At 37.2% G+C, this 12,481-nt stretch overlaps 2 protein-coding genes and 1 pseudogene across 2 annotated transcripts; 2 read left to right on the forward strand and 1 right to left on the reverse strand.

Annotated features, from left to right (window-relative positions):
• Positions 1–604: 604 nt before the first annotated feature.
• LOC125361535 (olfactory receptor 478-like) lies at positions 605–1,549 on the forward strand. Its single transcript, XM_048360058.1, has one exon. The coding sequence runs from the start codon at positions 605–607 to the stop codon at positions 1,547–1,549; it is 945 nt and encodes a 314-aa protein (XP_048216015.1).
• A 6,068-nt stretch (positions 1,550–7,617) lies between these two features.
• Positions 7,618–8,828, reverse strand: LOC125362427 (annotated as a pseudogene).
• Positions 8,829–10,810: 1,982 nt separating this feature from the next.
• On the forward strand, positions 10,811–11,755 carry LOC125362160 (olfactory receptor 478-like). Its single transcript, XM_048360842.1, has one exon. It carries the CDS (start codon positions 10,811–10,813, stop codon positions 11,753–11,755), a length of 945 nt encoding a protein of 314 aa, XP_048216799.1.
• The last annotated feature ends 726 nt before the right edge of the window (positions 11,756–12,481 follow it).

Here is a 12,481-nt window from a genome sequence, read left to right on the forward strand (position 1 = left end):
TTTGTTCATTGAAACTATTATTTCATTTATGTTGCAGTTGCTGAACAAACTGGCTGAGTTCAACCTACCTAAGGTTCATACACTGCCTCTAGTATTTTTTATGAAACGTTAGAGAAGTTGCTTAACATTTGCTCAATTATAAAATGGAAATATAAAAGTACTTAAGAGCACTATATAAAAATTTTAAGTCTTCTGGGTGTTAACTTAGTAAGCAATTGATAAATATTTACTTACATTTAAGTCACTGCTACAAATTTTATTAGCATTTTCAAATCTATTTTGTTAAGTACATGAAAACTTTTTATCATTTCAATAATTCTCCTATTTCTAAATCTTAGGATTAAGCTCTGTATGTTTATTGTAGCGTACGTAGAGGGCCAAAAACAACTTGTGTGTAGCTAATTTAAATTTTTCTGCTTTAAGAATACTTTAAGTTGAATCATTAGATATAAAAGCACAGATTCTGAAACTCTAGAGTAAAAATGTAATTAATGTATTTGTTTGTCATATGTGCACACATATATTAGTCAAAATGCAGCTACGTATTTATGGTACACTTTTATCTTTTCACCACAGCTTTGTCTGGCAGCTGCTGCACTGTTTGATGGATTCCCTGGTGGAGGGGAACCACACAACAGTGACAGAGTTCATTTTAGTGGGCTTAACACAGGATCCAGTCCTTCGAGTCATCCTCTTCATCATCATCCTGGGCATCTACCTGGTGACCGTATCTGGAAATCTCTGCACAATTCTCCTTATCAGACTTTCTTCTCTGGTCCACCATCCCATGTATTATTTTCTCAGCCATTTAGCCTTCGTTGACATAGTCTTATCATCCTCTGTCACACCCAACATGCTCGCTAATTTCATGGTGAAACAGAATATTCTCTCTTTCCATGGATGTGCCTTCCAGCTTGGCTCAGCTGCTTTCTTTGGGGCAACAGAGTACTTCCTTCTGGCTGCCATGGCCTATGATCGCTTCATGGCCATCTGTAACCCACTGCTCTATTCAACCAAAATGTCCTCCCAAGTCTGTGTCCAGTTAATCATAGTGGCTTATGCAGGTGGTTTAGTCAATGGCTGCACTTTCAACCTTTGTGTCTATTTTTTGCCTTTCTGTGGACCCAATAGAGTCAATCATTTCTACTGTGACTTTTCTCCTTTAGTTGAATTGTCCTGTTCTGATGTCAGTGTCCTCACACTTGTTGCCTCAAGTATTGTTGGCTCCTTGATTCTTTCCACAGTGCTGATCGTAGTCTTCTCCTACATGTACATCCTCATCACCATCCTGAAGATGCGCTCCACAGAAGGCCGCCACAAGGCCTTCTCCACCTGCACCTCCCATCTCAGTGCAGTCACTCTGTACTACGGGACCACTACATTTATTTATGTGTTGCCTAAGTCTATGTACTCCACCGACCAGAACAAGGTAATATCTGTGTTCTACATGGTGGTGATCCCCATGTTGAATCCTCTCATCTACACTCTCAGGAACAAAGATATTAAGGAGGCACTGAAAAGACAGATTGGTAGGAAAATATTTACTTAGTATGTGTTAGTTCAAAATACTTCATATTGTGATGGTTTCCTATTGAATGATAATAAAAGGTAATTGGGCTCTGTGGCCAATGTCCAATAATAAAATTCTAATGCAGACCATTTTGACCAAGGGGATTGGAGAAATTTCAGGATTAGCTAGTATGTCACAGGTTAATAATCATTTTCTTTTATCAAAATTAATTTATAACTAAGAATAAGACATTGTTTTCCATAAAAAGATTTATATTTTATTTTAAATATTATGTGCTATACAATGATGTTGCTTCCAATGTAAATCTTTAAGAGTATGAGGTTTTTCAACAGTACCACATTCTGAAACATAATTGAAACTCTCCTTATGATTGGCTGTGCCTTCTGCTATTAAATGACAATGTAGGACACAAAAAACCTTGTACATGTTTTATTGGGGCCAGTTTATCTGCTGGGCTGGAAACAACAGAGTGGGTTCAGTTATCTTATTGCTATGGCTTAAGATCCCTTTTTTTGCCATCTGCAACCTACTGCTCTAGTCAACCATAAGATTTATATGGGTCATGCAGGGGTTTCTCTCAGCTGTTTCACTGTCTCTATGTGCTTCTGTACTTTATTCTTCTGTGCACAGAATGGAGGCAAGCACTTTTCCTGTGATTTTGCTCCTTTACTTGAGTTCTTTCCTCTGTTCCAATGTCAGTACCCCTCAATTGTTTCTTCATTGTTTGATTGCCTCATCATTATGGATATGTTTCTTATCTCCATCTCTTAAAATCCCCATTCTGGTTAGTTTGGCTTATCTCTGTGTGCCTATCAATGCAACAGCTCTTCTGGTCTGTTTGTTCAATCTGCTGACCTGCCTGCCATGTTCAGACTTAGAGCTCAACCACTGGATAATTCACATCCTTAAAATCTGTGTCTCTGTCTTTTCCACTAGCTCCATAGATGTGTATGTATGCTGAACCTTTGTATTTGTAGTGTCAGGATAAAAGGTATGAAGGAAGCTTTGAAGAGATAGGGTTGTTAAGGGAATATTTTCTGAGCAACATTTTATTTTCTTGGATATAACTTAGTAATACTGCTCTATAACTGTAATAATAAAAGGAAAGACACGATTGTGGTTGAAATGTACCTACTGATAATCACCCATGATTGAGATTTTGTTAAGGCGGAGGGTGAATTTTCAGATAGCAAGAAGGAAATCATAGCTTCATATGAGATCAGATAAATGAACTTAATTCATAGTTAAGGTGAAAATATTTGTTGTAAAGATAATATGCTGAAGATAATTTTTCAGCTATATATCATGTATTACATAAAGAGAGAATACAAGGATATAAACTCATGGTTTGAACTCGTGTTTGATAGACATGTTTGTTTTTTAGTTCATCAAGCTGTCCTTTATGGTTAGTTATTTTTGAGATAGGGTGTCAAATCATGTTTGGGCCAGCCAAGACTACAATTTCTTCTGTTTTTGCTTTCCCCAGTCACTCAGATGACCAGCACTAGCTACCATGCCCAGTCACTGGTCAAGGTTGACATTCAGTATTGCTTTCCATCTAATCTAGCATCTAGCAGTCTCCTCTCACTGAGTGTTTCTTTTTTTTTTTTTTCTTGAGAACAATATTTTATTTATTTTTTTTCAAATTTTTATTATCAAACTGATGTACAGAGAGGTTACAGTTTCATACGTTAGGCATTGGATACATTTCTTGCACTGTTTGTTACCTTGTCCCTCATACCGCCCTCCCTCCCACCCCTTTCAGACCCCCCCCCCGCCGGAAGTGTTCTGTTCACTTACACCAAGCAGTTTTGCAAGTATTGCTTTTGTAGTTGTTTCTCTTTTTTTACCCTGTGTCTCTCAAATTTGGTATTCCATTTGAATTTCCTACTTCCAATACCAGTAAACACGGTTTCCAATATACTCAGATAAGATTACAGAGATAGTGTAGGTACAACCACAGGAAGGTGATACAAGAACATCATCAATAATAGAAGCTACAGATACACATAGGACGTTGAAAGCAGTTACAACTGTGATATAACAATTGTTTCCATAACATGGAGTTTATTTCACTTAGCATCATCTCATGTGTTCATAAAGGTATAGCTATTGGGCCTTGTGATGCTCTGCTATGACTTGCCTAAACCTGTACTAATTATTCCCAATAAGGGAGACCATAGAGTCCATGTATCTTTGGGTCTGTCTCACTTCACTTAGTATAACTTTTTCCAAGTCCTTCCATTTCCTTACAAATGGGACAATGTCAAATAGAGTTTGATGTTTTTGTTGCAAGAAACTGAGATACTGAAATATAAATCTAAGAAGTAGTGATGTGGCTCAAATGGTAAGAGCATTATCCTTGACCACAAAGAGACTCAGACACAAGACCCATGATCTGAGTTCAAGCCCTAGGACTAGCAATATATGCATTATGCATGTATGCATATAAGTATATAGCGAGATATATATGCGTATATATATACCTATATTAATCTCAAATTTTTTCAACAACTGTTCTTCTGAAATACACATGATACCAATAGTTAGGATTGGGTATATATTCTCTGGGAAAATGATGACGTAGATGAGACAATCAAAATTTATTTTGTTATTATTCATTTGTTATTTATTGTCTATGACTTATTTTATTTTTAAATTATGTTATAATTTTTTGTTTCTAATTATTGATTTTAGTTTTAATGTTTCCTTATTAAAACACATCATTAAAATAAGAGATATTCAAAATTCAGATTGTGTCTGCACACTGTTCTTTAGTCATTCATGTTCTGTAATTTACCCTTGTTACCTTCCAGATATTGTTCTACATTCTCGCCCTAAAATGTAATCTTATTTTAAATTTTTTACAGTTTACAGTATTCTATAAATCTCTTTTGTCAAACACACACACGAATTCCTGTACCTCCCAACCTTACTTCTTTGACACCATTCCCTTGGTAAAGGAAAGTAGATTGTAAATCGGGCTTACTGGAGCCATTAAGGGTATATTCTCATACCATCTTGCACTGGGATTGCCTGAACTCCAAGATATCTTTCGCATAACAACTCATAAAAGACCAGGATGTAGCAAAGACATAAACTCAAATGATAGATATTTCTTGTGATAAATGCTGGAGAGAATATTGTCATTTGAGAATAGGAAACAAGTTTTTGCTTTACAAAATGATCCACAAATCATAATTTTCAAGTTCTCAGATTCTCTAATCAGGATGCTACAAACTCACAGGTGATACCTGACATTCTTAAGAAGTCTTTTTTCCAACATATTCTGAGATTTCCCTTTTCAATTTCCAATCATTTGCTCCAGTGATGATATCACCTATTTTTTCAATGTATTTACATTTATGCTGTCTGTAACCTAACATAGTATCTCTCAAATTCAAAATTGCTGGGAAATTGTGAAATTTCCTCCTTTTTGTTTTGTTTTGGTTTTTTTTGGCCAGTCCTGGGCCTTGGACTCAGGGCCTGAGCACTGTCCCTGGCTTCTTCCAGCTCAAGGCTAGCACTCTGCCACTTGAGCCACAGCGCCGCTTCTGGCCGTTTTCTGTATATGTGGTGCTGGGGAATTGAACCTAGGGCCTCGTGTATCCGAGGCAGGCACTCTTGCCATTAGGCTATATCCCCAGCCCAATTTCCTCCTTTTTGAAGGTTGCATAGTATCCTGAGTAGTGTATATGAGTCTGTGTGTGTCTCTGTGTGGGTGTTTCCTGTTCAAGTCTTTCAAATTTCAGTTGATGCTTTAAAAGGTGCCACTCTGAGGGATTCACATATAATTCCTATTTTTTTTTTTATTCATTTGGGAACTGGATTTTTAATTTTTTTTCATTTGTTGTGGGTTTCATGATCTTTGCAGTTCCTTGGCATTTAAGTAGCAACACATTTACAGCTGATCATCTCCTCCTAAGTCCTGTCCTCTGAGCCTTCAGTTCATCAAGTTTCATCTTTCTACTCCTCTGAAATAGGACAATGGGAATAGTTAGCTACTGAACCATTGGGAAGATGGAAGAAGATAATACATGTGAGGGGAAATCACAATTCTTGGCAGATTAAACTGAATGAAAGTGGGTTAGTTCTATTCCTGACCCACTGATCTATTATGGGAACTTAGGAAAGGTGAAGTTGAAGGTTTTTTTAAATTACAGCTTGCAAATGAGTTACATTGAATCTTCACATTAAAGTCCATCATCTTCCATCCCATCATACAACCCATTAACCAGTGGCTAATGCATTGAGAAGACTAAGTCTTACTTGCAAGTCATCCAAACCAATTTTACTCACAGTTATCTATACAATTTCAAAACTGCTGTTTTATACCTTTGGTTATAAATATCATATGTATATCTTAAGCAATTGTTTAAAATTCAACTTTACATATCTTCTCTCTCATATTCCTTAAAGTAACTAATGGAGTTTTCTTTGATCTGTTACTATAAAGAAAATTGAACAGTTGCTGAGAGGAATACATGGTAGATTTTCCATTTTGTATTCTTTTGCATCTTACTATATTTTACACAGAAATATTAAAGTTAGCTAAAAAGAAGCATTTAGCTATGAGATAATTCTAATAGTGTACTTCAAATAATGATGAAATTAAAGTAATTAGTATATGAAGAGGAAAGAAATTACACTTGAGAATTGACTGAGTCTTTGAAGATTATTTCTGTTTATGTGGAATAAATGGTTCAGTATTCACTTGAGAATGTGATAATGATCACTGGTATATTTGAATGCACATGTGAATCTCTAGTCTTCTGATGCTTATCACCTAAGTCAAATAAATATAAAAGGTACAAGAGCTGGTATATAATCTTAATAACTGCATTTTTTACTGTAAGATGAGTGAATCCTTATTTCAAGAGGTAAGATTAACTTCTATGAATAAATCTGCTTTTCTCAATTTCCCTCTTGCACCTGAGGAAATTACAATCTGAAAATTTACCTAATGTATATGCTTTAGTTGAGAATCAGAGAAGGTCAAATCAAGCTATCCACTATCAAAGAAAAAAAAGTTAGCTGGGCTAATTTAAATTTTCATAGGAAAATTCACAGAAATAAATGGGCATAATTCAGTTTTTCACTATTCCTTATTCATCCACCCATATGACCAGAATCTGAGATTGTCTTTTCTTTTTTCTTTTTTTTGTTCCAGATGAAATTTAATTTTGTCTCCTCTAAGTCATTCAGAAATGAAAGGCGAGTGAGGCTTAAGTACACAAATTTGTAAATATGGAAACAGTAAGAGTTGTCATGATTTCTTTCTTAAAGAGTGGCTCTAGTCTGACACGTCACATTACTAGCTAAGCAAACAAAATTGCACAAATGCTGGCACTGAAACACTGAGTTTGGATGTGGACACTCTATTTGACTTAAATCATTTGGGCATCTCGGCTTTTGTTATTTTACTCTGATGTAAAGCAGATGATTTCTTCTTATGCAATGTTTAGCTACAAGTACAGAATTCCAAGTTATATTTGTGCACAAATTGGCTTTATATAATACATATATACAAGCCATTAAAATAGCTCTGTAAGGACAATTTAAACTTCTTTGATTCCTGCTGACAGATTGCTAGATGTAATCCTTAAATAATTTTTTCCCAATGATGAAATCATGTATTTGCTTAAAGACCTCCTGATACTATGTTGCATGGAAGATCACATACCAAAAATCAATCTAGAAGGTAAAAATCAATGTAACAAATCCTACGGTCAGGTAGTGTAGGTTGAATTAAATGAAATCTCATTGTACATTTAATGATGATATTTTTGCTTTTTCCCAGCTACAATTTTACGTTAGCATGAGTGCTACATTAGAATTTAATTCTTTCATAGTCTTCTCTTTATTGAGTTTTGAAGTTTGGAATCATTTTGATCCAAAATATATAGGTATACTTCGAAAGAAATGAAAAGTCAATTTAATCAGCTTGGACTTTGCCTACCAGATTCCCTTTCCAATCCACTTTTTTTTGACTTAGTATGTTGTTTTAATCCCTCATAATTTCATAGCAAATTATCCACCTGTTTTCTCAACTAAGCAGTGATAAAACCTAAATCTCAGGCGGTATTCTAAAAAAGTGCAGTGTAAATAATTTTGGTAAACTGTAGGATAACTGCATGCAGTGTATACTGTACCATTACAGCACCAAACCCTTTATAAAAACCAAGCACTCCTTCCTCCTGCTTTATGGTACTGATGCAGTCTCTCATTCCCTCATATTGTGTATTAATTGGAAGTACTTCATAGCCAAGGTCTGTGTTGTCAATTATTGTGCGTGTTCCTTGAATGTGAAGTCGGTGCAAAACTGTTTCCAGTGGGTAAAGTATTACGTCAGAGCAAAGACTGGCAACAAAGTTAGCAATCAGTTCTGGAAAATAAGCTTCCAGTATACACTGTACGGGATAACCACTTTCAACTAGGTGGCTATCGCAACTCTTTCTCTTTAGGATTATCAGGACAAACTTCTGAATGACTGTGCTGATGTTGTAATGAAGAACTCCATGCAGCACCATAGGGAAGATCAAGGAATGGAGTGGAAGGAGTCGCTTGCTATGAGGCACTCCCAAGCCTAGTACTCTTCCGATTCCTTCTCTAATACATTCCAGTATGCTAGCATTTTCTCGAATTCTCTCACTCTGTACTGTTTCAACTAGGCTTGCTGAATAAAAAGGCATTGCCACTATGTAAGTTAGGGATTTCAGTATAAGATGCTCACATATTTGTTTAGGGTTCCACTTATGTGCAATCTCCCTTGGCAATGATGTAAATTCACTAATTATACCTTCTGCTCCAAGTGTGACACCCTGGACAATAAATGTACTTCCCATTCCTTTCCATAGGGATCTTGGACCCTGAGTTTTGTTGAAGTTGTACATAATGTTGACGATTGTAAATGGAGTGAGATGGTAATGATCAGCATGGTAATTAACTTGACATTGGCAGCGTAGAACAAGGAACGGATGGGCCAGTACATTTTCTGTAAAGAGACTTGCAAGTCCAATGCCAAATCCAGCAAATCTATTTAACTGTTAGCTGCTCCGGCCCGGGGGGGCCGCCGCCCGCTAGGGCATAGTCGGCAGGGCCAGGGCGTGGAGGCGGAGGGCGCGCCGTAGGGCGGGCTCTTGTCGCCCCAGTGCAGGTTGCGGCTCCCCGGGATGTCCGGGGGGGTCGTCACCCAGTGGCCCGCGGGGAAGGCGCCGCCCCAGCCCGGCTCGTCCCGGGCACCGCCGCGCCCCCGGTAGCCCAGGCCGTCGAACCCGTCCGGGCGCCGCGGATGCATCGCCGCGGTGTGGGGGTGGGGGTGGGTCGAGAAGGAGGGGGGCAGAAGGAGGAGGAGGGGGGCAGGAGGAGGCCGGCGCCCCCGACGCCCTCCGCTCGCGCGGCCAGCTCTGGCTCCGCGAGTCCCTGAGATAGTCTTAACTGCACCTAAATTTAGCATTCAGCCTCAATGCTAATACGTTCATTAGCTTTCAAAGGCTTTCATGGCTTAATCTAAGTAAATAGCTTGTAGAAAATCTTACTTTGTGTGTTGGTCGAATGGTCTATTATTACAGGAACCAGATATGTTGGTCAAAGAGAATAATATAAATCCAAAATGTAGTGAGTCAAACTAAACATTGCCTGGGTAAACATGACCAGGCTTCTTAACTTTGTGTGCTGCAACTTTATTTGTCACTGTACTATTAAAGATAATATTAGTTAATACTACAAAAGTCTCATTAGAAAATATTGCCGCATGCAGGATATAGGTTGTGTTTGAGAAAATAAACCTTAACATTCATTTCTAAGTATTAGTTACATAATGTTTTTCAGAGTAATTAGGCTGGCATTTGAAATGATATGAGAAAGAAATGGAACTTTTAAATTTTTTTTAAAAACCTTGCAAATTTACAATGATTAACTTCATTTGTAACTTTAATAAGAGTTGTTCTATTTCGAGGCGAGCACTTTACCACTATGCCATCTTCTCAGCCCCAAGTTCTATTTCTTCCTTTTTCTATTGAGAAAATTTATTTCCCATTTTAAAAACTGGTCTTAAAACAAGACCTTTTGCTCACAGACTTGGTGAACTATGTGACTAAGGAAGCACTTCTTTCTAAATGAGCAGATAGAAAGCCAAAAACTAACCTAATATCCTCCATTTACGTGTCAGCTCAACTTCATTGTAATGATTATTTACTTCATTACAGTTATTATTTCATTTACATTAAGGTTACTGAAGAATGTGCCGAGTTCATTCTGACTGAGGTTTATATGCTGATTCTAGTATTTCGATGAAACTTTAGAGAACTTGCTAAATATTTGTTCAACTATAAAATGGAGATATAAAAGTACTTAAGAAAGCTTCATGGGAATTTTAAAAAATATGAAAAATGTTAAATCCTCTGGGTGTTAATATGGTAATCTGTTGATAAATGTTAACTTCTTCCCAGTCATTCCTACAAATTTTTCTTTTTTTTAAAAAAAGTTTTTATTATAAAACTGATGTACAGAGAGGTTACAGTTTCATACATTAGGCATTGGGTACATTTTTTGTACTGTTTGTTACCTTGTCCCTCATACCCCCCTTTCCCCCTTCCTCTTCCCCTTCCCTTTCCCCCCCTGAGGTGTTCAGTTCACTTACACCAAACAGTTTTGCAAGTATTGCTTTTGTAGTTGTTTCTCTTTTTTTACCCTGTGTCTCTCAATTTAGTATTCCCTTTCAATTTCCTAGTTCTAATACCAGTATGCTATTCTACACCGTTCTTTCATTTTAATAATTCTCATATGTTTAAATCCTCAGGATTTACAAAGCCAGATGCTCCCTACCTGTAATTCTAACTACTCAGGAGGCTAAAATCTGAGAATGGCAGTTCAAAGCCAGAGCAAGCAGTAAAGTCTGTAAAATTCTTATCTCCAATTAACCACCAGAAAATAGGAAGTGGAGTTGTGGCTTAAAGTGCTATAATGCTAGCCTGACCAAAAAGAGTTCAGGGACAGCACCCAGGCTCCACAACTGACCAAAATATATATATATCTATATATGTACCTATATTTTATTACATATAGAAGATGAAAGACACATTATTTGAAGCTAATTTTGTGTTTCTGCTTTAAAAAACAAGAGTCATTAAGTATAAATGCAGAAAATCTAGAGTAAAATGTAATCAATATATTTGTAATAAATGCACACATCTGTTAATCAAAAGGTAACTCCATGTATATGGTACATTCATATCATCCTCTCATCACAGTTTTGTCTGACAGCAGCTGCATTCTCTCATGGATTTCCTGGTGGATGGGAACCAGACCACAGTCACAGAGTTCATCTTATTGGGTTTAACACATGATCCAGTCCTTCAAGTTGTCCTCTTCATCATCATCCTGTGCATCTACCTGGTGACTGTATCTGGAAACCTTTGCACAATCCTTCTCATCAAATTTTCTTCTCTGGTCCACCATCCCATGTATTATTTTCTCAGCCATCTAGCCTTTACTGATGTAGTCTTTTCATCCTCTGTCACACCCAACATGCTCGTTAACTTCCTAGTGCAACAAAATACCATCTCCTACCATGGTTGTGCCATTCAGCTTGGTGCAACCGCTATCTTTGGGGTAGTTGAGTTCTTCCTTCTGGCTTCCATGGCCTATGATCGCTTCATGGCCATCTGCAACCCGCTGCTGTATTCCATCAAAATGTCCACCCAAGTCTGTGTCCAGTTAGTCATGGTGGCTTATGTAGCTGGTCTTCTTAATGGTTGCACTTTTACTGTTTGCTTCTATCTTTTGCTGTTCTGTGGACCCAATAGAATTAATCATTTCTCTTGTGACTTCGCTCCTTTAGTTGAATTGTCCTGTTCTGATGTCAGTGTCCTCACACTTGTTGCCTCAAGTATTGTTTTCATCTTGATTCTGTCCACAGTGCTGGTCATAGTCTTCTCATACATGTACATCCTCATCACCATCCTGAAGATGCGCTCCACAGAGGGCCGCCACAAGGCCTTCTCCACCTGCACCTCCCATCTCAGTGCAGTCACTCTGTACTACGGGACCACTACATTTATTTATGTGTTGCCTAAGTCTATGTACTCCACCGACCAGAACAAGGTAATATCTGTGTTCTACATGGTGGTGATCCCCATGTTGAATCCTCTCATCTACACTCTCAGGAACAAAGATATTAAGGAGGCACTGAAAAGACAGATTGGTAGGAAAATATTTTCTTAGTATGTGTTAGTTCAAAATACTTCATATTGTGATGGTTTCCTATTGAATGATAATAAAAGGTAATTGGGCTCTGTGGCCAATGTCCAATAATAAAATTCTAATGCAGACCATTTTGACCAAGGTGATTGGAGAAATTTCAGGAATTAACTAGTATGTCACAGGTTAAAAATCATTTTCTTTTATTAAACTTAATTTATAACTAAGAATAAAACATTGTTTTCCATAAAAAGATTCATATTTTAATCATATATATTATTTTAAATACTTTGTGCTTTACAATGATGTTGCTTCAAATGTAAATGTTTAAGAGTATGAGGTTTATTAACAGTATCTCATTCTGAAACATAATTGAAACTCTCCTTATGATTGGCTGTGCATTCTGCTAGGAAATTCAGTACCCGAACAACCTTGTACATGTTTTATTGGGGCCAGTTTATCTGCTGGGCTGGAAACAACAGAGTGGGTTCAATTATCTTACTGCCATGTTATTGCAAGTAATTGAGATATTAAAAATATAAACCTGAGAAGTGGTTTTGTGGGTCAAGTGGTAGAGTGTTAGTTCGCCTTGAGCACAAAGAGACTCAGGGACAGTACCCATTCTCTGGGTTTAAGACCTAGGACTGGCAATACACACACACACACACACACACACATAATTTTTTCAACACCAGATTCTCCTGAATTACATATTATACCAATAGTCATGATTGGTTATATAGTCTCTGT

This window comes from Perognathus longimembris, chromosome 13 (assembly GCF_023159225.1).
Source record: "Perognathus longimembris pacificus isolate PPM17 chromosome 13, ASM2315922v1, whole genome shotgun sequence".
In the NCBI taxonomy this organism is placed as follows: Eukaryota; Metazoa; Chordata; class Mammalia; order Rodentia; family Heteromyidae; genus Perognathus; species Perognathus longimembris.